This window comes from Carcharhinus amblyrhynchos, chromosome 25, assembly GCF_965287045.1.
Source record: "Carcharhinus amblyrhynchos chromosome 25, sCarAmb.v2.hapA, whole genome shotgun sequence".
Taxonomy (NCBI): Eukaryota; Metazoa; Chordata; class Chondrichthyes; order Carcharhiniformes; family Carcharhinidae; genus Carcharhinus; species Carcharhinus amblyrhynchos.
In genome coordinates, this window is record NC_137348.1 from 44,053,168 (window position 1) to 44,080,348 (window position 27,181).

Genomic DNA, 27,181 nt, shown 5'->3' on the forward strand with positions numbered 1-27,181 from the left:
GAATCTCCCTCTTAATGGCTGAAAACAGAGGCAAATATTTCAATCAGAAGGTGGAATGAAGAATTTAAATGGCCCCCTGACCTCGGTCACCCGTGCCCCCCCCCTCCCCGCCCTCGGTCACCCGCGCGCCCCCCCCCCCCCCGACCTCCCCGCCCTCGGTCACCCGCGCGCCCCCCCCCCCCCCCCCCAACCTCGGTCACCCGCGCCCCCCCCCCCCCCCCCCCCCCGACCTCGGTCACCCGCGCCCCCCCCCCCCCCCCCCCCCCCCGACCTCGGTCACCCGCGCCCCCCCCCCCCCCCCCCCCGCGCCCTCGGTCACCCGCGCGCGGTCACACTCGCACTCACTTCTCCCACTACAATCCCATCCTTTCACTCTCATCTTCTTCCTCATTTAATCTTTTCCAGCCTATCATTGATAATCGCTGTTCTTTCCTCCTCTCCGTTTCCTGCCTGAATTAAAACCTATCCCTTCTAACCTTACTCTATTCCAATAACAGGTTATCTATGGGAAACGCTCACTCTGTATCCTCTCTCCACAGATGTTGTCTGACCTGCTGAGTGTTCCTGGCTTTACATTTCCAGCATTGGCAGTAATTTGTAACAGTTAATAAATATTAGTGTTGGCAGTAAACATACCGCTGTTTATTTCAATGATTGAGACTGAGCTATTCTCAAGAACCCATATCACAAACAGCCTTCTTCTTGCTGACGTAGCGTTTCCTGCCCTTCTTCTTTACTCTTCTCACTATTCTCGTTTTATCTTGTACCAGAAGCTCACTCCGTCTTTTGATTTCTGCTCTTGTGAGAATACCGTCAGCTCCTGCTGCTAAATAGTCGAAATCATCTGGAAGTGAAGAGGAAGAGTGTGGGACAAGGCTGTTAGAATCCAGTCTGTTCAGAGTGATCAGGAACATGCATGCTGGGCTCAGTGCCAGTCTGAGTGATTGGCACCAGGGCCCAGAGCTTGTGATGAAAATAACACTGAGTTTGTCAGTGTTCACCACCATACCCATGTAAATCAGACAGCAACTTCTGGCACTGCAACATGCGCTATTCAAATGCAGGAATCAGGAATTCCCCGCTCCTCACAAGCTGTGTGATACCTGGAGTTGGGCTTAGGCTGGGCACCAGCACAGACACAATAGGCCAAAGAGCCTCTTCCTGTGTCCTAAATTTTCAATGATTTTGATGATTAAAATTTCTAATAGGTTTATAGAGCCACATTTTTGACCCTCCTTTTACAAGACAAATTAGTTGGAAAAGCTCTTGAATCTTACTCAGAGAATTGTGAAGAGATTAAAATTACTATTTTAAACACAAGTTAGGAACCAAGATATGCCATCACAAACTGAGCAATGCTCATAAAAAGCCTGCCCAAACCTACACTGAATTACCTGTCAGACAGCATTCTATTTAAAGGAATTTAAAAACAAGTCTCCCATCAATATCAAGAGCCATAGTGAGGATCAAAGCGTTTCAAAGGAGAGGGACGATACCATGATTGCAACTAAACATACAATTTACAAGAAAAAGATTCCTGAGGAAGAGTTCTTGGAATGCTGCCGGGATAGTTTCCTTGAACAGTGTGTGTTGGAGCCGACGAGGGAGCGAGCTATCTTGGATCTGGTGTTATGTAATGAGGCGGGTAGAATTAGGGACCTTTTGGTGAAGGATCCTCTTGGGGAGAGTGATCATTGTATGGTGGAGTTTCTGATGCAGATGGAGGAGGAGAAAGTGGGTTCCCGGACACACGTCCTTTGTTTGAACAGAGGGGAGTACGGTAGGATGAGAGAGGAATTGGTGAATGTTGATTGGGGGAGTGCGTTGCAAGGTAGGTCTGCTGAGGAGCAGTGGAGGATTTTTAAGGAGATCTTTCTTGGCGCTCAGCAGAAATTTATTCTGATGGTTAAAAAGGATCGTAGGAGGAGAGATAATCAGCCGTGGATAACGAAGGAGGTAAAGGAAAGTGTTAAATTAAAAGCGGAGGAATTTAGAGTAGCTAAGAGTAGTGGGCGAGAAGAGGATTGGGAGAGGTTTTAATGTCAACAAAGAATGACAAAGAAGTTGATAAAGAAGGGTAGGAGAAACTATGAAGCTGGGCTAGCGCTTAATATAAAAAAGGATAGCAAGAGTTTTTATAAATATATAAAAAGGAAGAGGCTGGCTAGGGTGAACATTGGACCCTTAGAGGATGAGAGGGGGGACTTAATGGTAGGGGATGGGGAAATGGCTGACGCCTTGAATAACTTTTTTGTTTCGGTCTTCACGTAGGAGGACGTGAATAATTTGCCGGGTGTTAGAGATGGAAAGGTGGTAGGACTGGAGGGTCTCAATGACATTACTGTAACTAGAGAGGCGGTGCTCGACAGACTGGAGGGGCTGATTGTGGACAAGTCCCCAGGACCGGATGGAATGCATCCAAGGGTTCTGAAGGAAATGGCGGAGGTGATAGTGGATGCCTTGGTGATTATTTTCCATACGTTGCTGGATTCCGGGGAAGTGCCGGAAGATTGGAAAACGGCTAATGTTATGCCGTTGTTTAATAAGGGTGGCAGACAAAAGGCAGGGAATTATAGGCCGGTTAGTTTAACGTCTGTTGTAGGTAAAATGTTAGAATCCGTGATCAAGGAGAAAATAGCGAGGCATCTTGAGGAGAATTGTTTGATAGAGCAGATGCAGCACGGTTTCGTTAAGGGAAAGTCGTGTCTGACGAATTTATTGGAGTTCTATGAGGATGTGTCTAGGGCGGTGGATAGAGGAGAGCCGGTAGATGTGCTGTTTCTTGATTTTCAGAAGGCGTTTGATAAGGTGCCTCACAAGAGGTTATTGCAGAAGGTCAGGGGGCATGGAGTTGGGGGTAAGATGTTAGCGTGGATAGAGGATTGGCTGTCAAATAGGAGGCAGAGAGTGGGGGTCAACGGGTGCTATTCGGATTGGCGGTTGGTGACTAGTGGAGTGCCCCAGGGGTCGGTGCTGGGGCCTCAGCTATTTACCATTTATATAGATGATCTGGAGGAGGGAACCGAGTGTATGGTGTCGAAATTTGCTGATGATACAAACATTGGTGGAACGGCAAATTGTGCGGAGGGTGTGGAGAGTCTACAGAAGGATCTAGATAGGCTGGGCAAATGGGCCAGGAACTGGCAAATGGAATTTAATGTAGGCAAATGTGAGGTTGTCCACTTTGGTAGGAATAATGGTAGGAAGGATTATTACTTACATGGAGAAAAACTGCAGCATGCAACGGTGCAGAGGGACCTCGGGGTCCTTGTGCATGAGTCGCAAAAACCCAGCCTGCAGGTGCAGCAGGTGGTCAGGAAGGCGAATGGGATGCTGGCCTTCATAGCGAGGGGTATTGAATATAAAAGCAGGGAGGTCTTGCTGCGGCTGTATAGGGCATTGGTGAGGCCGCAGCTGGAGTACTGTGTGCAGTTTTGGTCGCCACACTTACGCAAGGATATTTTGGCCTTGGAGGGAGTGCAGAGGAGGTTTACTAGGCTGATACCGGAGTTGAGGGGGTTGAACTATGAGGAGAGGCTGAATAAAGTGGGCTTGTACTCGAGAGTTTAGAAGAATGAGGGGAGATCTCATTGAGACGTATAAGATGATGAATGGGATGGATAGGATAGAGGTGGAGAGGCTCTTCCCGCTCAGAAAGGACAGTAGGACTAGAGAGCACAGCCTCAAGATAAAGGGGGAGCGGTTTAGAACGGGGTTGAGGAGGAACTTCTTCACTCAAAGGGTAGTGAATCTCTGGAATTCTCTGCCCGTTGAAGTGGTGGAGGCTGCCTCGCTAAATATTGATAGGTTTTTGATAGGCAAGGGGATTAAGGGTTATGGGGAGAGGGCGGGAAAGTGGAACTGAGCCACGACAGATCAGCCATGATCTTACTGAATGGCGGGGCAGGCTCAAGGGGCTAGATGGCCTACTCCTGCTCCTATTCCTTATGTTCTTATGATTCCCCTCAATTTCCAGCTATCCGGGAAGCACAGGAAGTAGGAGTGAGAAAGATGATGGAGTGGTAGTGAAAGGGAGAGTAAAAATGAGGACACAGGAAGCCCTGCTCAGGTCAAGAGGTACGGAGTAATGAGTAGTAATGATTCCTGAAGAACAGCAGGTTTTCACCGTGGTAAATCAGGGCACACAAAAACCCACATTGGAATTTGAAGGGGAGGTCAATTGGTTTTGTTGGCGTTCCTAACAAGTGGCATGACAGGCAAGTCTGTGACACTAACTATGGCGACTGACTGCTCTCTGTTTACCATCACGAGTGTGCCAGAAACAGAAGGTTGCCAGAATCCTTAAGGAACGAATAACTCCAGACCACGCTATCGAGCTGAGCAAACCCACTTTTCCTGCTCAGGGATACAGGGACCACTTAATCATTCATGTTGGATAAAGGCATGACCTTCCCATCAGCGATTTAGCTGAATGCAGAGATTTGAGTAGAGTACTGAAGGTAGGTACATGCCCATAGCTCTGTATCAGGTCCAATTAGACGGTGGTCTCATCTCTTGACCAGTTAGATTAAGGACTGTCCTTGAGTCTGCCATGGCTAGGGCAGATTTGCTTTTGGGTAATGATTTCACCTGGGGTAGCATAGTACCTCCCCAGTAGTCTTCAGTAAGCCAAATGAAGTCAGGGAGATGGAATTGTTACAAGAGGAAATCCCTGGAATATTCCCTGATTGTGTGGTAACCAGCTCCAGTAGAGAGAGCTGAGCCAGTACCTCGGTCAGGCGACCCAGTGATCTGGCTGAAACACTGAGGAGAAAGTGATGTTTAGCCTCTATGATTGAGCACTGACCTGAGGCAGAGGCAGAATGAGTCACTGAGTGTTACTGCTTAAAAAAAATAGCAATGAGAAAGTAGAGACCTCTTCGATGATCTGCAAAGATTTCAATACCCTGAGGTCACAGGCAGGAAGGAAATCACAGCAAAAGCTGTGAGAGGCTATCCAAGTTTTTCAGCCATTTCAGACTGACAGCCTGAAAATATCCAGTTGCAGCAAGGCTGAAATTCTGCCCTGTGTAGTTCAGGTTATACATCAACCAGTTCAAATCCTCTGCATACCCGTCTCAGGGGGCTCTGGAACAGTATCACAAACTCTCAATACTATGACCAGAGCTTACTGTTGTGGGAAAGGAGTTAGCTTTTAATGTTTGCAACTAGAGATACTCCCAATGAACTGATAGGCTTCAGTTAGTTCAAATTAGTTTGCAGCATGAAGTAAGTTCCCAGATCAAAGGGACAAACCTCATGTTTGAATTATATCTTCCATCAATGACTCACAACAGCATTTAGACGTGGTTGAGGAACATCTTAAAACCTGCCAGCAGATCATGAAAAACAGGCAGCTGGCCAACATGTTGAAGCTCAGACATTTAGACAGACAGACTTGCTGAAACTCAGACGTACAGACTGACACAGGTTTAAGGGAGGGATACAGTATTTGATTATTTAAACGTCAAGTGGAGGAAAGGCAGAACAGAACTGCTTGGAGGTGAGGGACATGCCAGGCTATACTTACTTGGCCTTTCTTGATGTGGTTACAGGGTAGAGCTCACCTATTGAACACAACCCAGGCTGACTTATTCTGATTTAATCCCCCCCGTTCCTTGTGGTTCCACCAGTAGCCAGACTCCATCACCAGCACTGCACCAGCACAGTGTCTTCACTCCAGCCATGGGGGACCTGTTCACTCTCCCTCACACACACTCATTCACTGACACATTCACTCACACACACACACTCTCCCACACACCCACTCTCTCACAGACACACACACTCTCTCTCCCACACACGCTAACTCTCTCACCCACTCACACAGGTGCCCTCTACTCACTCATTGCCACACTCACCCTCTCCCTCACCCACTCCCACATATGCAGTTAACGGTTGATTGAGACAAAAACAAAACAACAAACACTAGTAGGATTAGCAGGCAACTAGAGAAATTGAGGTGTGAATTGTCATATCAGAAACATTGTTCCCCAGAAATCAGTGGGGAAATACAAATGACAAGTTTCTCTGTCAAAGAATCTGAGAACACCAGGTTTTAGTCCAACCTATTTATTTGATAATATACTCACAAACTTTCGAGGGGACTGCCTCTTCGTCAGGTGAATGGAGAGTTCTGGCCTCAGACAGAGCATATAAAGCACAGACAGTTTCGGTGTAAGGATTCGCATTCTAATCAGTAATCTCTAAACTGTCTGTGCTTTATATGCTCTGTCTGAGGCCAGAACTCTCCATTCACCTGACGAAGAGGCAGTCCCCTCGAAAGCTTGTGAGTATATTATCAAATAAATAGGTTGGACTAAAACCTGGTGTTGTCAGACTTTTTACTGTGTTTACGCCAGTCCAACGCCAGCATACCCACATCAAAGAATCTGAGAGACAGACAGCCACATCCACATGGTAGCATATCAATGTGGCTGAACAGTATCGCTGCTCACATCCTCAGTGAAGAGGGAGGCTAGATTTCCATCCAATAGCCAGACAGGCCAAAACCTTCAGACAGGCCAGCTCCATCTATCATCAGAACCATGGAAGCCAGTTCCTGCTAACATTTAGTGCACAGGCAGATTGCAGATATTCTCCTCTAAAGCACACAGTTTCACACCTCTGCTAAACCAGGAAAAATACACTCTCCCAGACTTTGACAACTAAGTTGCATTGTGTAGAACAATGGGCTGGGTTTGACTGGAGTTACTAAAGTGGATGTTCTTTGGGGAAAGGGGTGTCTCAGTGAGTTCAGGGAATGTGGGTGTATTTTCAATAAAACTGTGTGTGGTTACTAATATACTTAAGTGTCATATTGTATACCAATCTTTCTTGTCATGTGTTTTCCATTTACTTCAGTAAATACTCTTTATTGTTTACACAACAACTGGACTAGTTTCTCATTGTGTTGTACATCCTTCCTCACATTATTCCAAACAAATATATATCACTAACAACCAGTATTTTAAATTATTCTTTGTAGTTTTGAGACAGTCTCGCAAGTAACATTATCAGGGTTCTTGACAAGATACAAGTACTAATGGATTTTCCTGTTCCCAAGACCAAGGGGGAATTTTCCTGCCACGGGAATTGTAGCCAGCGGTAGCAGCAGGAGGTATGGGCCAAGCAAAGGTCCATTAACCTCAGGCAGGGATTTTCCAATCTTCTGATGAGTGTGGCTGGAAAATCCCGCCCCGAGAGAGGGAGAGAGATAATGCTTCCAGTGGATGAGTGGAGTTTTTTTGAAAATGTGTTCCTAATTTCAGCGTCTGAACTGCACCATTGACCAATTTGTTGAAGCATCAAGATAGTCAGAACTGTACCAGATGGCTTTTGAAAAATCGAAGGCTATTCTAACAAATAAACTAATGCTGGAAGTCCCTGAACTTAACCAACCATTTAAAGCCAATGTGCTAATTGTTCCTTAAAGGATAAATCTGCAAGTGTCACATGACCAGGGGAACCAATCAGGGAGTAGGGCAGGGGATCACTCTGGTGAGAGCGGGTTTGTGTTCCAGAACCTTCTCGGAAGCTGACTGGCAGCCATGAGACTGCAAGCCTCTGTATAGTAATTATATCTAAATAAATACAACAGTTATTATTTACCTAACTGGTGTACAGGAATTATTACACTGACAACGAGATAAAAGAAAAACTAGCCTCCCAAGATCAAAAGTATAAAGTCAGGCTGAAGTTCAACGGGTTGAGAAACTGAAGCTGTTTGCAGAAATGCCCCTATTCAGACGGCTGGACCCTTCTGGTGTCTCTGTGGAGGACTGGACACAATATATTGAATGCTTGGGTTATTATTCTCAGGCTAATGGAAAGCAGGAGGAGGGGATGAGAAAGGCAATCCTTCTGAGTGCATGTGGGACCTAGGCCTACAGTTTAATACACAGCCTCACATCCCCAAACACACCGACTCCAAGTCATTCGCTAAGACAGTTGAAACGGTGAAAACACATTAGCAGCTGAAGCCATTGGTAATATGGCAGCAATTTAAGTTTAACTCAACCAGGAGAGCCCCTGGGGAAACTATTGCAACTTATATTACCAGGTTAAGAGGAGGTGATGACCTAGTGGTATTATCACTAGACTATTAATCCAGAAGCTCAGCCAATGTTCTGGGGACACGGGTCGAATCCTACCACGGTTGATGGTAGAATTTGAATTCAAGAAAAAAAGACCATGAAACCATTGTCGGAAAAACCCATCTGGTTCACTAATGTCCTTTAGGGAAGGAAATCTGCCGACCTTACCTGGTCTGGCCTACAATGTGACTCCAGACCCACAGCAATGTGATTGGCTCTCAACTACCCCTGGGCAACTAGGGCTGGGCAATAAATGCTGACCCATGTCCCATGACAGAATACAAAGAAAATAAGAGAGAACTTCAGAGACACTCTCAGTGATATTCTGTGGGACTGCAGGGCCAATAATGAGGCCATCCAAAGGAAACTAATAGCAGAGGCAGAGATAAATTTTAAGAAGGTGCTGGAGATAGTGCTAGCGATGAAGAGTGCTGAGAAAAGCAAACAGGAGCTATAGAGCGAGCAAGGTGGTGCAGCTCACCAGTGAAGGCCAGGAACTGGGATCAGTAATGGTGACACCAATGCTTTTCCACCCACAGATGGCATAGGGCAGGATTTTCCCAATCTGCTGGGCTGCTTGAGGAGTGCAGGAGGCCAGTAAGTATCAGCGGAAGGTCTGTAGCAGGAGTCGCAGCCAGCAGCTAGCCAATTGTGACTTTTCCAGGCCCTTTTTTGGAATGTAATCAGCCTCGCACCGGAGATCAGCACGAGGCTGATTACCAAATGGAAACTGCCATTTCCACCTCATTAACAAGCTCGGGACGATATTATCTGGAGTCACTAACCTGCCAGGAGAGGTTGCCACCAGCGGGGATTAAAACTGGTCCACATCAACAGGGACCAGGTGAGATCACCTCGCTGGTGGGGACAAAGGCCATCAAGAGCCCCCAGGAGCTCGGGGGTGGGGCTGTGCCCCTTGGGCAGTGCCAGCCTGGCACCCTGGCAGTACCAGTGGGTGGGGTCTCCTGTTTTTTGGGGGGGGGGGGGGCAGAGTCAATTAGTGTGGTGGGGGAGGAGGGTCTATGACTTGCTGCGCACTCTGCATTAGGGGTCAGTGGGGTTTGGAAGGAGGGGGGGTGATCAGGGCTGCCAATGGGGCGGGCAGCGATCGAAAGGGGGTCATGGTGGTCGATGATTGCAGGGGAGGTAGGGAGTTGGTGAAGCAATTGGGAAGCTGGCAATGGTCAGGGGGGCAGTGCACATACACCAATCTCCCTACTGACAGGTCGGTGCGTACACACTGGCCAGCTTAGCACACTGATGCTGGCAGGATGGACTCTGCAGACCAGAATCTCATGATTCCTCCTGAGCTACAGGACCGCTCCACGTGCAACAACAGGACTCCCACCAGCACTCCTCAATGAACTGTCATCTGGGAATGAGACTGAGCCTCATGTTTCCAAATTTACCGGAGGGTAGAGGCCAGCCAAAACAGTCAGAAGACAAACCATGATCCACGTCAGTCAACACGGTGGTTTACATTGGGTGAAGCTGCGTACGTGAGGAATTTTGGAAGTGGGTTGAGTTGAATCCCTGGAGTCATTGTAACCAAACTGGACCCCTGCCTTATCACATGGACATCGAAGGATCATCCAGAAGCATGTGGACCATTTGGTAGAGTGAGAGTTGCCCCAGCAGCCAGTACTGCCATCAGGAGCGATATCGCCGTCTGGGAATGTTATTGACTATCCAAAGACTGAAATACCTGGTCGCCCTGTGGCAGGCAAAACCAATGTTTTCACGGAAACAGGTAGAACTGAACAGCCCATGCCTGAAGGGACACTTGTCATTATAGTTTTGGCTGACAACAATCTTTTGTAATTGCTCCAGACAGAGGAGTTATGCCATTCCACAGGATTCAGAAACCCCCCTTTAACTTATAAATTGACTGAATTCACATACTGAATATTTAATTATCTGGGACTGTACAAATTAAGTATTGACATCAGTATAAAAGGATTCAGAGGGAGGGATGTGGTGGTTATCCCTTTCAGAATCAACCTGCAGGTCACCCGGAAACCAATCGGGGAGCAGGGTGAAGGATCACTCTGGTGAGCTCAGGTTTCTGTTCCAGAACCTTCTCGGGGGCTCACTGGCAGCCAAGAGCCCCTCAGTCTGGTTTCCAATGTGGGTGCCATAGGCATAGACATGGGTCAGGGGTGGAAGAGGAAAAGCACAATGTTAAAATGGCGGCGCAGGCTCGTTGGGCCGGAGGGTCTATTTCCCGTGCTGCGTTGTTCTTTGTTCTAAGCCTCTGTATTGTTATATGTAAATAAATGTTATAGTTATTAGAGGAGGAATTGACTCGAGCGATCGTACTCCAGGAAGATAACTTGGATATTGAAACCCTAAGTAGTCTCACAACACCAGGTTAAAGTCCAACAGGTTCCTTCCAACAGGTAGCAAATGCCACTCGCTTTCTGAGCACTGCTCCTTCATTGGGAGAAGTGCTCCAAAAGCTCGTGCTACCAAATAAACCTGCTGCACTTTAATCTGGTGTTGCGAGACTACTTACTGTGCCCACCCCTGTCCAACGCCGGCAACCCCATATCATGGCTTTTGAGAGACCAATTGGCTATTTTTCGAGGAAGTTAAAATAAGCAGCAGCAGAAATATTATCCTGTGTAAAAGGAGGCTTTTCAGTCTGCTGTTAGCCATGGAGAGTGACTGGCCCAGATGGGGTATCTGGACAAGCACTCAGATACTGTGCAGATCAGCTGGCTGGGTATTAACAGCATCTGCAACCTCTCTTTACAACAATCTGACCTTTCTGCTTCAGGAAGATGACCATCATCCCAGTACCAAAGAAAAACCAAGCAGCGTGGCCTTAATGACTATCGTCCAGTGGCTCTGCCATCCATCATTATAAAGTGCTTTGAAAGGCTAGTCACGGCACGAATCAATCCCAGCCTCCCGGATTGCCTGGATCCACTACAGTACAGGTCAACAGCAAAAGCCATCCCTCTGGCCCTGCACTAAACCCTGGAACACCTAGATAACAAGGACACCTATGTCAGACTCCTATTTATTGTCTATAACTCAGCCTTCAACACCATTATTCCTATGAAACATCTCCCCAAACTCCGTGGCCTGGGCCTCGGCACCTCCCTCTGCGACTGGATCCTGAACTTCCTAACTCACAGACTACAATCAGTAAGGATAGGAACAACACCTCCTCCACAATCATCCTCAACACCAGTGCCCCACAAGGCTGTGTTCTCAGCCCCCTACTATAATCCTTATACACCTGTGACTGTGTGGCCAAATTCCCCTCCAGTTCAATTTTTAAGTGTGCTGATGACACCACCATAGTGGGTCGGATCTCAAACAATGGCGAGACAGAATACAGAGGTAGAGAATCTGGTGAACTGGTGCAGCGATAATAATCTCTCCCTCAATGTCAACAAAATGAAGGGGATTGTCATCGACTTTAGGAAGCGTAATAGAGAACATGCCCGTCTACATCAATGGGATGAAGTAGAAATGGTCGAGAGCTTCAAATTTTTAGATGTCCAGATCACCAACAACCTGTCCTGATGCCCCCTCCATTCCCCATGCCAACACTATAGTTAAGAAAGCCCACCAACGCCTCTACTTTCTCAGAAGACTAAGGAAATTTGGCATGTCAGTTACGACTCTCACCAACTTTTACAAATGCACCATAGAAAGCATTCTTTCTGGTTGTATCACAGTTTGGTTTGGCTCCTGCTCTGCCCAAGACCGTAAGAAACTACAAAAGGTTGTTAATGTAACCCACTCCATCACACAAGCCAGCTTCCCATCCACTGACTCTGTTTACACTTTCTGCTGCCTTGGCAAAGCAGCCAGCATAATTAAGGTCTCCCACATCCCGGACATTCTCTTTTCCACCTTCTTCCATTGGGAAAAAGATACAAAAGTCTAAGAACTCATACCGAGTGATTTAAGAACAGCTTCTTCCCTGCTGCCATCAGACTTTTAAATGGACTTATCTTGCATTAAGTTGACCTTTCTCAACACCCTAGCTATGACCGTAGTCCATTTCCTTCTCTGTGAATGGTGTGCTTTGTATAACTTTTCGTTGTATGCTAATACATGTGACAATAATAAATCAAATAAAACTTCAAAAGCCTTTAGCATTTTGAGGTCAGTATCAGTCACAGACATGCAGATTACCAGTAAGGAAGACTTTGTGACAGCAACACTGAGGAATACGTGAATGAATCTGTCTGGATGCTTGCTTTTAAATCTTTTAGTTTTCTATGATGTAACAAAATAAACAATGAAATGTCACAGAATTTATTTTTTTTCATTTTGCAGGGAGGTGTCACACTCACACAAGAGAAATTCATGGGTTTATGGAGGTTTTATGTTTAAAACAAAGTTGAGCTGAGAGGCCAAGTGATCTTTCCTTTCGACAATATACAAGAAAATACACAAGGATGTGGAGCCAGCATTCATCTCTAGACATTAGAATGTCAACAAATGTTTGTGGGATATCTCACTGAGGAATCATTAAAATGTGACAAATCTTTCCTGTGGATTAAAGGCTATCCTTCTCTTAATAATTGCAGAAATTGATTCACAATAAATCTCTCAGGATGGAATTCCAAAGAATGTATGGAAGAATCCCATTGTCACATAATGAGATGTGAGTGGGTGAAATTTGGGCCCTAATGTGTGTCAATGGCCAAGTATTCAGAGATCATTTGTGAGGACAATGAGAAACTGATACTATGGACAGAAACCAAATTTCTAATAAGGGACATTTCATAAGATACATTTTTTTGGAGCAAAGGCAGAAAGGAGGATCCAGAACAGCAGAGGAATAGGACGCTACCCAAGATTGAGAATTTTCAGAAGGCATTTGATAAGGTGACTCAACAAAGGACATTGCATTGGGTGAAAACTCGATGTAGGAGGTAACATATTGGGATGGATTGAAGATTAGCTGGCTAACAGGAAGCAGAGAGTAGGCAAAAATGGATCTTTTTCTGATTGGCAGGATGTGATGAGTGGTGTGTCACAGGGATCAGTGCTGGGACCTCAGCTTTTTACAATTTCTATTAATGACTTGGATGAAGGGACAGGTTGTTAAATTTGCTGATGATACAAAGAAAGGTACGATAGTAAGTTGTCAAAAGGAAGCAAGGAGGCTATAAAGGGAAAGAGGAAAAATGAGGTTAAAAATTGGAACATTAAGTAGGGCAGCACAGTGGTGCAGTGGTTAGCACTGCTGCTGGACAGCACCAGGGACCCAGGTTCAATTCCAGCCTCGGGCCACTCTCTGTGCGGAGTTTGCACTTTCTCCCGTGTCTACGTGGGTTTCCTTCAGGTGCCCTGGTTTCCTCCCACAGCCCAAAGATGTGCCGGTTAGGTTGATTGGCCATGCTAAATTGACCCTAGCGTCAGGGAGATTAGCAGGGCATATGAGGATTACAGGAAGAGGGCCTCGGTGGGATTGTGGGCGGGACAGACTTGATGGGCCGAATGGGAATGGCGAAATGAGAAATTGTCCATTTTGGCAGGAAGATCATAAGATATAGGAGCAGAATTAGGCTATTCGGCCCACTGACTCTGCTCCACCATTCAATCATAGCTGATATACTGCTCAGCTCCATTCTCCTGCCTTCTCCCCAGAACTTTTGATCCCCTTACCAATCAAGAACCTACCTATCTCTGTCTTAAATATACTCAATGACCCGGCCTCCACAGCCTTTGATGGCAATGAATTCTGTAAATTCACCATCCTCTGGCTGAAGAAATTCCTCCTCATTTCAGTTCTAAAGGGTCGTCCCTTTACTCTGAGTCTGTGCCCCTGGATGTGTTCCCTACATCCACTCTACCCAGGCCTATTCTGTATGTTTCAATGAGATCCAACTACATTTCATCAAGTACAGACCCAGAATGTTGCCTAGTATGGAAGGACTGGGGTATGAGGAAAGATTGAAGAAATTGGGGCTCTTTTCCCTTGAAAGATGGCGACTGAGGGGGAATCTGAGAGACTGAGGGATCTAGGGTTGTTTTCGTTGGGAAGAAGGCGGCTAAGAGGGGATCTTATTGAAACATATAAGATGATTAGAGGTTTAGATAGGGTGGATAGTGATAGCCTTTTTCCTCGGATGGAGAAAGCTAGCACGAGGGGGCATGACTTTAAATTAAGGGGGGGTAGCTACAGGACGGATGTCAGGGGTAGGTTCTTTACCCAGCGGGTGGTGAGGGATTGGAATGCCCTGCCTGCTGCAGTTGTAGATGCGTCTAGTTTGGGGGCGTTTAAGAGATCTCTGGATAGGTTTATGGACGAAAAGGGATTGGTATAGGCTAGTGGGTCATTGTTTTTGTAACTGGTCGGCGCAACATCGTGGGCCGAAGGGCCTGTTCTGCGCTGTAATGTTCTATGTTCTATGTTCTATCTAATAGAGGTATATAAGATTATGAAGGGTATAGATAGGAAATAGCTTACCTCTGTTTACTCTATGATAGAAACACACAGGACAAGGGGCCATGGGCTTAAGGTGAGGGGGGAGAGGTATAACACAGATATTAGAGGGAGGTTTTTCACACAGAGGGTAGTGGGGGTATGGAATGCTCTGCCAAGTAAGGTGGTGGAGGCAAACACGCTAGAATTGTTTAAGAGTAACTTAGACAGGCACATGAATGGGTTGGAGATGGGTGGATATAGGAGATTGTTTTAAATAAGGGTCATTAGCATTGGGGCGTCCCTGGTAAGGTAAATGGATATGGTACAATAGTAATTTTTTTTTCTTCTCTTTTTCATTCACAGGTTTTAAGTCGGTCCGCCTTGTGTTCAACGAGGGGCATACACGCGATGGGTCGTACTTGGGCTGCTCTTGGTTGTTCGAGATTGGCCTAGTGCTTCATGTCGTTAGTGTGTGCCTAAACTGGACCAGATACTGGGCAAGACGACAGCTCAGTGACTATCACTGATTGCTGTGCAGACACATGGATTTGGGCCGGTGTCTGTGGGAGTTTGCGCATTCTCCCCATCTTCGCGTGGGTTTTCTCCGGGTGCTCCGGTTTTCTCCCACACCCCAAAGATGTGCTGTTAGGATGATTGGCAGTAATAAATTGTCCCTAAATCAGTTTCCCTCAATGTGAATGGCCATAAAACATTAGATAAGGGTCATGGGTGGAGGGGGGGACTGGTGGTGTTAAGATGGCAACGTGGGCTCGTTGGGCCGAAGGGCCTGTTTCCCAGGCTGTTTTTGTTCTTTAATAATCAAACACTCCTCATATGTCAAACTCTTCATTCCAGGGATCATTCTCATGAACCTCCTTTGGATCCTCTCCCAAGACCAGCACATCCTTCCTTAGATGTGGGGCAAACATTGCTCACAATATACCAAATGCGGTCTGACCAGAGCCTTATAGAACATAGAACATTACAGCGCAGAACAGGCCCTTCGGCCCACGATGTTGCGCCGACCAGTTAAAAAGCAATGACCCTCTAACCTAAACCAATCCCTTTCCATCCATAAACCTATCCACAGATCTCTTAAACGCCCCCAAACTAGGCGCATTTACAACCGCAGCAGGCAGGGCATTCCAATCCCTCACCACCCTCTGGGTAAAGAACCTACCCCTGACATCCGTCCTATAACTACCCCCCCTTAATTTAAAGCCATGCCCCCTCGTGCTAGCTTTCTCCATCCGAGGAAAAAGGCTATCACTGTCCACCCTATCTAAACCTCTAATCATCTTATATGTTTCAATAAGGTCCCCTCTTAGCCGCCTTCTTTCTAACGAAAACAACCCCAAATCCCTCAGTCTCTCCTCATAGGACCTCCCCTCCATACCAGGCAACATCCTGGTAAACCTCCTCTGCACCCTCTCCAAAGCCTCCACATCCTTCCTATAATGTGGGGACCAGAACTGCACACAATACTCCAAGTGCGGCCGCACCAGAGTTGTGTACAGTTGCATCATGACGCTGAGGCTCCTAAATTCAATCCCCCTACCAATAAACGCCAAGACACTGTATGCCTTCTTAACAACCTTATCTACTCGATTCCCAACTTTCAGGGATCTATGTACACATACACCTAGATCCCTCTGTTCATCCACACTATTCAAAGTCCTCCCGTTAGCCCTATACTCGACACATCTGTTATTCCTGCCAAAGTGAATTACCTCACACTTCTCCGCATTAAACTCCATCCGCCACCTCTCGGCCCAGCTCTGCAACCTGTCCAAGTCTCCCTGCAAACTATGACACCCTTCCTCACTATCTACCACACCTCCGACTTTGGTGTCATCAGCAAATTTACTAATCCACCCAACTATACCCTCATCCAGATCATTTATAAAAATTACAAACAGCAGTGGCCCCAAAACAGATCCCTGAGGCACACCACTCGTAACTGAACTCCATGACGAATATTTACCATCAACCACCACCCTCTGTCTCCTATCTGCTAGCCAATTCCTGATCCAATTACCTAGATTACCCCCAATCCCATACATCTGCATTTTCTGCAGAAGCCTTCCATGGTGAACCTTATCAAATGCCTTACTAAAATCCATATATACCATGTCAACTGCCTTACCCCCATCCACCTCTTTGGTCACTTTCTCAAAAAACTCAATAAGGTTAGTAAGGCACGACCTACCCGCTACAAAACCATGCTGACTATCTCCAATCAATTCATTATTCTCCAAATAACTATAAATCCTATCCCTAATAATTTTTTCTAAAACCTTGCCCGCAACAGAAGTAAGACTCACCGGTCTATAATTCCCGGGGAAGTCTCTATTCCCCTTCTTAAACAACGGGACAACATTCGCTATCCTCCAATCTTCCGGTACTATACCTGAGACCAACGACGACCTGAAGATCAGAGCCAGAGGCTCTGCAATTACCTCTCTTGCCTCCCAGAGAATCCTAGGGTAAATCCCGTCCGGCCCAGGGGACTTATCTATTTTCAAACCCTCAAGAATATCCAGCACATCCCCCTTATCAACTGCAATACTGTCTAGTTTACACCCCTGTAACCCAGTGTTCTCCTCAGCTACATTTATGTCCCCCTGCGTGAACAAGCCTCAGCAGCGCATTCCTGCTTTTGTATTATAGTCTTCTCAAAATGAATGTTAACATTGCATTTCCTTCCTAACTACCAACTCACCTGCAAGTTAACCTTAATAGAACCTTGAACTAGAATCCACAAGTCTCTTTGCCCTCCCGATTTCTGAATTCTCTCCCCATTTAGAAAATAGTCTATGCCTCTATTCTTCCTACCAAAGTGCATAACCTCACACTTTCCCACAATGTAATCCATCTGCCACTTCTTTGCCCACTCTCCTGATCTGTCAGTCCTTCTGCAGCCTCCCCACCTCCTCAATATTACCTTTTCACAGTAACTTCATTGCAGCATTAATGTAAGCCCACTTGTGGCACTAATAAATAAACTTAAAAAACTGTCCCTCCATCTATCTTTGTATCATCTACAAACTCAGCCACAAAGCTCTCAGTTCCTTCATCTAGATCATTGATGTTTGAAGTGAAAAGTCACGGTCCCAACACTGACCCCTGTGAAACTCCATTAGACACTGGCTGCCATCCTGAAAAGGACACTATTACCCTATCCTCTGCTTTCTGCCAGTCAGCTAATCATCTATCCATGCTAGAAGAATAAGAGAAGCTTATTATCTAAATGGTGAAAGATTGTAGAGCTCGGAGATGTAGAAGGATCTTGGTGTCCTTGTGCAGGAATCACAAAAGGCTCCATTGCAGGTACAGCAAGTAATTAGGAAAGCTAATAGAATAGTATTATTTATTGTAAGGGGAATGGATTAAAAAAATACAAAAATCATGCTTCAGTTGTACAGGGCATTGTGCCCAGTATTAGTCTCCTTATTTAGGAAAGATATAATTACGTTAGAAGCAGTTTGGAGGAAAGGTCAGAGAGGTTAGGTGAGTGTAGAAAGGTAAGGGGTGATTTAATCGAAAGCTTTAAAATCTTGAAGGATATTGACAGGGTGGATGTGGAGAGGATGTTTCCTCTTGTTGGAGAATCTAGAGCTTGGGTCACCGGTTAAAAATAAAGGTCACTAATTTAAGATAGAGAGGAGGAGAAATTTCTCTCCAAGGCTGGTGAGTCTCTGGAACTCCTTCCTTCAAAAGGCTGTGGAAGCAGAATTTTTGAATATTTTTAAAGCAGAGAGTGATAGATTCTTGATTAACAAGGTGGTGAAAGGTTATTGGGGAAAGGCAGGAACGTGGGATTGAAGTTATAATCAGATCAGCAATGATCTTAGTGAATGGGGGAGCAAACTAGAGGGGCTGAGCGGCCTCCTCTTGATTCATATGTACGTATGTTCATATCTATCACAAGACAGAGAATTTGGGTTGGTTTACAGAAAATCTAATTTGATTCTTCAAAGTGTTTTGGGTGCATCGCAATGAAGCAAGAAGAATCTGCTTTCACAAGCAGCAAACCACTTTGAACCTTTCTGTATCAATCTGCACACTCAACTCCTTCAATGGAGAAAAATGGCATCACAAGTCTGCAGCATCTCAAAACTTTATCTTGAGAAAAGCCAGTGTCACAGTCAGTTTTTTGACTTGTAACTTGTCTTGCAATCACCATCTTTTTGTGCGTGTGTTTGTGTACTTTCATGTGTGTGCGCACATGCTTGTGCGTGAACAGGTGAGTGAGCATGTGGCGGATGTGTGTGTACATATGTGTGCACGTGCAGGTGAGTGAGCATGTGGTGGACGTGTGTGTACATGTGTGCGCGCGTGCAGGTGAGCAAGCACGGCCAAAATATACTCGTAGCTGCACCCACTCTCACACAGGCATACACAAGTACACACACTGATCCACACAGGCTCTCATACACACAGACATATGCATACACACATGCACACAGGCTCTTACACACATACACAGGCTTACATGTGTGCACATTCTGCTTCCACAGCCTTTTGAAGAAGTGTGTTCTGGAGACTAACCAGCCTCTCAGAGAAATTTCTCCTCATCTCTATCTTAAATTAGTGTGACCATGTGTGTGCCTATGTGTGAGCCTGTGTAAGAGCCTGTGTGCATGTGCATGCATGCATGTGCATATGTGTACATGTATGTGTGAGCCTGTGTGACTGAGCATGCGTGCATAAGCATGCATATGTACACACATGTAAGCCTGTTTATGTGTGAGCCTGTGTAAGAACTTGCATGTTGTGTGTGTCTAATGTATGTGCATGTGCACATGCTTGTGTGTGTGTGTGTGTGTGTGAGAGAGTGAAGTGTGAGACCACGCATGTGTCCACGCCTGTGTATGTGAGCCTGTGTATATGTGTAAGAGCCTGTGTGTATGAGAGCCTGTGTGGGTCGGTGTGTGTGTACTTGTGTGTGCCTGTGTGACAGAGTGGGTGCAGCTGCAAGTAAATTTCGGTTGTTGAATAATAAACATGCATCCTTTTTAAAATCTGTCATTTGTCTATTCTTAACAGAATCTTGGCAGCATGGTGACAGTGGTTAGCATTGCTGCTTCACAGCACCAGGGACCTGGGTTCGATTCCCAGCTTGGGTCACTGCCTGTGCAGAGCCTGCACGTTCTCCCCATGTCTGCGTGGGTTTCCTCCAGGTGCTCTGGTTTCCTCCCACAGTCCAAAGATGTGCGGTTAGGTGCACTGGCCATGCTAAGTTCTTCCTCAGTGTATCCAAACAGGCGCTGAAGTGTGGCATTTTCACAGTAACTTCACTGCAGTGTTAATGCAAGCCTACTTGTGACACTAATAAGTAAACTTAAAAATAACATTCAGAGAGTTATAACATTTTTTCTTCCTTTTAAGAACACGTCTAACTTCAGTTATCTAGGAGGTGGACAAAGGGGAAACCATGCTACCATCCTGCCCGTCTGCAACAGATTGGGACTGTCAGTGAAGTTTTAACAACTTAACACACCCTAATTACTATCAAACTCTCGGCATTGAAACTTTGCAGGAATATAGATTCATTTCTTCAGATTTTAGTTATTGTTGGAATTGTCTAAAAATAACTAAAATATTTGTTTTCCTTTTTTCTGTTCCTTTTATCTCTGTCTCATTTTTATTTCAACAAGCTGTCTCTTGTACGTTATCTGGAACCCTGAGAGGTTTTAAGAAGCTACAGTAAGCAGTGGTTACACAGTTTATATTCGGGATGAGTGGAACGGTTGAGTTTATATCCTCCTGAAGGAGGGATTGAAGGATTGGAAGAATTTGTGGTTGGATTAAGTCTGCCAGAATGTGACAGGAGCCCTCTTCATCCGAGCTCCTCCCAGCATTAGGTCAGAGGGTTTGACTTGTTCCCACAAGCCATAAAGTAGGACAGGGGAAATCGCACACATCTCATTCCACCCTAAAGAGCACAGGGAAGGTTTTAATCTGAGATCACATGACCCCTAGTCTGGCAGGTTCAAGTTAGCCAGTTGGAGATTTATGTCTATGTTTCTTATGAATGCTCACCGTGCATTTCAAACTCATCTGATTCAACCATGACGTTTCGGTTCAGTTCACTCTCACTAAATGTCTTCTCAATTAATTCTGTTAACTGAAAACAGACAAAAGAGCTATGTTAGTTCACAAGGACTAGATTGGAAAGCTGGCTTCTGTAGTATCTGGATTGCTGGAGCAACCTTACAAATATTAATTTCTGCAACTGAGATAGGTCGACCACTTATTACAATTGGGCCCTGTCTCAGGCTTTTGCCCATATGCACCTTTCTGGGACTTTTAGAAGTTCAGCTGGATGTTGGCTGCATTGTCCTCCTGCCCCAGGGCCAGTATTGATAACAGTCCCTGGAGATAACTCATCAACCAAAACTGGGAAGCATTAGATTGGGCAAGACCCTACAGCCTGCTCTCTAATAGAACACCCCAAATTGGTTTAAAGCTGCTACCTACGCTCTGTCCCCATCTCCTTGCGTTAAATAGTTTAATCTAACCTGCCTCAGCCATTTCGCTTTGGGCCTGTCTCCTGAGGTACAGGATTTGTGACAATCTCTGAAATGTTATTAGGACCTGTTTCAGTAATCTCTCACTCATTCCTCACTGCTCCATAATGATCACTGCCCTGCTCATTTACGCTGAAACATTATTTCAAACTAGAGAATCAAATCCAATCTCTTCACATTATAACCTTAACCCTCGTACTTTAAAAGTTGTAGAACAGCAAGAGACTTCTAAAGTTTCCCCATTTAGTTTATTCCTTATTTCCTGAGTGTAAGGGTCTAACAGCAGCACAAGTTCCTGCGCCACAATCTCACTGTTGTTCAGACCAGGGACATGATTTGCGATAACTCAACAAAACATTACCTTCTCCTGTTCAGCTAACATCCATTCCTCAACAACGAAATCTGTAACTTTATTCTCCAAGAAAAGTAATTTATCCTCACAGATTAATAACTTCTCGTAGGTATCCTGTGGCTCGCCAGTTGAAATCTGAGGCACAAAACAGAGACAGCTAAGTTGTTTATTCCACGCAAAGAGCAGGATCTGATATCCAGACCTTTCACTGAAACAAACTCACTGCGCACATAATATTCACTACATCCGAAGTGTGGAAAATGTTCTCTGCAGGTCAGCATGAAGAAACCAATTTGGAGACATGGCAAAAATAATGAGAAAGAGAGGTGGGGTATTTGAGAAGGGGTGTGGCAGTCATACTATCCCCAGTGTGTGGAACTGTCCCCCAGTGAGAGTCAGTGTGTGTGGAACTGTCCCCCAGTGAGAGTCAGTGTGTGTGGGACCCGTACCCCAGTGAGAGTCAGCGTGTGTGGAACTGTACCCCAGTGAGAGTCAGCGTGTGTGGAACTGTACCCCAGTGAGAGTCAGCGTGTGTGGAACTGTACCCCAGTGAGAGTCAATGTGTGTGGAACTGTACCCCAGTGAGAGTCAGCGTGTGTGGAACTGTACCCCAGTGAGAGTCAATGTGTGTGGAACTGTACCCCAGTGAGAGTCAGCGTGTGTGGAACTGTACCCCAGTGAGAGTCAGCGTGTGTGGAACTGTACCCCAGTGAGAGTCAGCGTGTGTGGAACTGTACCCCAGTGAGAGTCAATGTGTGTGGAACTGTACCCCAGTGAGAGTCAGCGTGTGTGGAACTGTACCCCAGTGAGAGTCAGTGTGTGTGGAACGTACCCCAGTGAGAGTCAGCGTGTGTGGAACTGTACCCCAGTGAGAGTCAGTGTGTGTGGAACTGTACCCCAGTGAGAGTCAGCGTGTGTGGAACGTACCCCAGTGAGAGTCAGCGTGTGTGGAACTGTACCCCAGTGAGAGTCAGTGTGTGTGGAACGTACCCCAGTGAGAGTCAGCGTGTGTGGAACTGTACCCCAGTGAGAGTCAGTGTGTGTGGAACTGTACCCCAGTGAGAGACAGCGTGTGTGGAACTGTACCCCAGTGAGAGACAGCGTGTGTGGAACTGTACCCCAGTGAGAGACAGCGTGTGTGGAACTGTACCCCAGTGAGAGTGTGTGTGTGTGTGTGTGGAACTGTACCCCAGTGAGAGTCAGCGTGTGTGGAACTGTACCCCAGTGAGAGTCAGTGTGTGTGGAACTGTACCCCAGTGAGAGTCAGTGTGTCTGGAACTCCCTGTCTCTCACCATCTCTTTCAGGGGCCAGGAAGTATCATTGAATTTCTCTGTTTGGTCCCATTCCTCCAGCTTTGAACAAGGAAACCCCACACCCCATAAAGTAACTTGTCAAAACCCCTTGAACACCATTTGAATTGGCTGCCTCACAATGTGCATGTGAAAGGAGTTTAAAAAAAAGATAGAAATGAAAATAGAACCTAGTGTTTATCAGAGCCAGCCATTTATCACCAGATGCTCTGTGCCGACATTCAGACCTCCCCTGAGTCTGTGGGCTGAGGCAATTGTGCAATTCTCAAACCTGTCATCATGGCAGCTTTAAAGGACATGAACAAAACACCTTCCATCATCAGGCAGTGGAAACATGTGTGAATGTCAGGGGAGCTTTAAGGACTGGATTTTTGTTGGTCAATGTTATCGAGGGAGATGACAAATTGGGTTAGTGGAATTGAGAGTGTATTTTACAATCCCACCCCATGAATAGAATGACAATGATTTCACACAGTGAGATATTTAGCACAGACCTCAGTGGTACCAGGAATGCCGTACAGACAGTAATACAGGTTGTCAATCCCATTCTCAATGGCTAATAGGAGGCGTTCACTGTTGCACAGTTTCAATAAGACTGTGGTGAGATGGTCCTTTTCCAGTTTCAGCTGTTGTTCGGTTCCTGCCTTCAAACTGGTCAGGCTGATAGGAGAGAAAGAGAGAGTTTGTCATAAAACCGTCTCCTCACTTTGTGCTATCGTTGTGCGGCTCATCCCAGAAGTTACTAAAGCAACACATTTAAAATTTAATGCAGGTTAGTACTTTCTCTTTCGGAGTATCACTTTACCATGTAGCCTCATCACAGTTCAGTTGATTCTGCCTCTGATTTAGGCCGTTGTGCTTTTGCACTGGGTCTGTAGAATGTACAGGAGCCCTGAATCATCATGAGCTGCCAACTCCTCTCTCACAACATGGTCACCCATTGCCCTTACCTCACATTTCAGGCTCAGTGGATAGCCCACTGCCTCGGAGTCAGAGGTTATAGGTCTGACTCTCACTGCGGAGGCTTGAGGGAGTGCTGCACTATTGGAGGTGTCATCCTTTGGTTGAGATGAAGATCTGATGACACAATTGGAAACTCCTCAGCCAACATTTATCACTCGACTGACATCACCGAATTAAATCTGGACACTACCACACTACTGTTTGTTGGATCTTGCTGTGTACAAATTGGTGGCTGGTTTTCCGACATTATAACAGTGGCTACATTTTGAAATCCATCATTGGATGAACCGTGTTTTGAGACATCCACACGGATGGTATTACAAAAATGAAAAGTTTCTTTTCTTTCTCCATCCTTAAGATTTTTTATGCAAAGCAGTGGATGCAAAGCTACAAGTTTAATGTTCCTTCGGAATGGACCAGATGAACCTGTATAAAGAAGTGAGAATCTCCTTTCTGTTGGATAAGTTTAATACAGTGTCAGCCTATGGGAATAAAGGCTGACAGAGAGAAGTGTGATCCATTAAGTGTGATCCACTTCAGATCAGCCATGATCTTGTTGAATGGCGGGGCAGGCTCGAAGGGCTAGATGGCCTACTCCTGCTCCTATTTCTTATGTTCTTATTAATGACTGTTCTGAGCAACATGAATAGAAACAAGTAAGTTGAACTCATTTACAGTAAAGTTGTCTTTTATTTACTAATTGAATTAACTTCTCCTAAAGTAAATGAATTTGAAACCCTACATGTTGGATCACCTAATTGTGAGATCACTTAACCCTGTGAAGTAAGATCACAAGATTGATTTTGTGCAATGTGTTAAGTCTGCGCTCTCGGCCTGCGCTCAGCCAATTGTTCCAACTGTTTAGTAGTCTCCTTTAAGCGTTGCTATTTTAGAACATAGAACATAGAAAAATTACAGCACAAACAGGCCCTTAGGCCCACAAGTTGCACCGATCACATCTCTACCTACTGGGCTTACCTATAAGCCTCAATCCTATTAAATCCCATGTACTCATCCAGAAGTCTTTTAAAAGACCCCAACGAGTTCACCTCCACCACCACCGACCGCAGCTGATTCCACCCACTCACCACCCTCTGAGTGAAAAACTTACCCCTGACATCTCCTCTGTACCTGCTCCCCAGCACCTTAACCCTGTGTCCTCTCGCAGTGACCATTTCAGCCCTGGAAAAAAGCCTCTGAGAATCCACCTGATCTATATCTCTCAACATCTTATACACCTCCATCAGGTCACCCCTCATCCTTCATCTCTCTGAGGAGAAAAGACCGAGCTCTCTCAACCTATCCTCATAAGGCATGCCTCCCAATCCAGGCAACATCCTTGTAAATCTCCTCTGCACCCTCTCAATAGCTTCCACATCCTTCCTGTAGTGAGGCGACCAGAACTGAGCACAGTACTCCAAGTGGGGTCTGACAAGGGTCTTATAAAGCTGCAGCATTACCTCCCAACTCCTAAGCTCAATTCCTCAATTGATGAAGGCCAGTGCACCATATGCCTTCTTAACCACATCCTCTACCTGTGAGGCCGATTTAAGAGTCCTATGGACCCGGACCCCAAGATCCTTCTGATCTTCTACACTGCTAAAAGTCTTACTCTTAATATTATATTCCTTCATCCCATTGGACCTGCCAAAATGGACCAATACACATTTATCCGGGTTGAAGTCCATCTGCCACTTCTCCGCCCGGTCTTACATCCTATCTATGTCACGCTGCAACTTCTGACATCCCTCCAGATTATCCACAACACCACCAACCTTCGTGTCATCAGCGAACTTACTAACCCATCCCTCCACTTCCTCATCCAGGTCATTTATAAAAATGACAAACAGCAAGGGTCCTAGAACAGATCCCTGGGGCACTCCACTGGTGACCGACCCCCATGCAGAAAAAGACCCATCCACAACCACTCTCTGCCTTCTGTGGGCAAGCCAGTTCTGGATCCACAAAGCAATGTCCCCTTGGATCCCATGCCCCCTCACTTTCTCAATAAGTCTTGCATGGGGGACCTTATCGAATGCCTTGCTGAAGTCCATATAAACCACATCCATATATTTTTGGCCCTTAAACCTGCTCCACCATTCATTATGATCAAGGCTGATCATCCAACGCAATAGCCTGATCCTGCCTTCCCCCCCATATCCTTTGACCCCCTTCGCCACAAGTCCTATATCTAATTTCTTCTTGAAAACATACAGAAGCAGTTGAGCACTGTAAGGAGAGAAAAGAGCTAATGTCCAGATGACCCTTTGTCAAAGCTTTTTATCTAGTGCTCAACTGCTTTCTGTGGTAGCAAATTCCATACTCTGGGTAAAGAAACTTCTCCTCAGCTCTGTCCTAAATGGTCTACTTTACATCCTCAGATTGTGACCCCGGTTCTGGATGCCCCCACTATCAGGACTATCCTTCTTGCACCTACCCTGTCTAGTCCTGTTAGAATTTTATAGGTGTCCCCATTCTTCCGAACTCCAGTGAATATAATCCTACCCAGGTCAAACTCTCCTCATGTCTGTCCGTCCACCCCAGGAAGCAATCTGGTAAATCTGTGCATAACTCCCTCTATAGGAAGAACATCCTTCCTCAGACAAGGACACCAAAACTGCATACAAAACTCTAGGCATGTCCTCACCAAGACCCTGTATAATTGCAGCAATGATGTAGCGATGCTGACATTGGACTGGGGTAAACACAGTAAGTCGTCTCACAACACCAGGTTAAATCCAACCAGTTGCCGAGTTGCAAGAGTATGTGCTGTGTACCTGGTGGATGGTGTTCACACGTGGACATCCAGTACTTCCCCTGAGCGAAGAAGTATGACATCTTCAACACATCATTGATGAAGACAAACATCTCGCCAGGGCCATCCCCACACCCCCACTTCTTGCCTTCAAACAACTGCACAACCTCAAACAGACCATTGTCCGCAGCAAACTACCCAGCCTTCAGGAGAACAGTGACCACAACACCACACAACCCTGTCACAGCAACCTCTGCAAGACATGCCGGATCATCGACACGGATACCATCATCACACGTGAGAACACCATCCACCAGGTACACGGTACATACTCTTGCAACTTAGCCAGTGTTGTCTACCTGATACGCTGCAGGAAAGGATGTCCCGAAGCATGGTACATTGGGGAGACCATGCAGACGCTACGACAACGGATGAGTGGACATCGCTCGACAATCACCAGGCAAGACTGTTCCCTCCCTGTGGGCAAACACTTCAGCGGTTACGGGCATTCGGTCTCTGATCTTCAGGTTAGCGTTCTCCAAGGCGGCCTTCACAACACACGACAGCGCACAGTCGCTGAGCAGAGACTGATAGTCAAGTTCTGCACATGAGGATGGTCTCAACCGGGATCTGGGGTTCATGTCGCACTATCTGTAACCCCCGTGACTTGCCTGGCCTTGTAAAATCTCACTAACTGTCCTGTCTGGAGACAATACACATCTCTTTAACCTGGGCTAATGCTATCTCCACTCACATTGTCTGCATCTTTAA

General features: G+C 46.0%; 1 protein-coding gene across 1 annotated transcript in view; it reads right to left on the reverse strand.

The window, feature by feature from the left end:
• Positions 1-671: 671 nt before the first annotated feature.
• The window catches only part of LOC145358354 (coiled-coil domain-containing protein 183-like), a 95,222-nt gene continuing 68,712 nt past the window's right edge, over positions 672-27,181 (reverse strand). The window contains exons 11-14 of the mRNA XM_080212311.1: positions 23,187-23,352; positions 21,391-21,516; positions 20,542-20,626; positions 672-844 (exon numbers count right to left, since the gene is read on the reverse strand). Coding sequence (XP_080068437.1) covers positions 672-844; positions 20,542-20,626; positions 21,391-21,516; positions 23,187-23,352 — 550 coding nt within the window. The remainder of the gene's footprint in view (positions 845-20,541; positions 20,627-21,390; positions 21,517-23,186; positions 23,353-27,181) is intronic.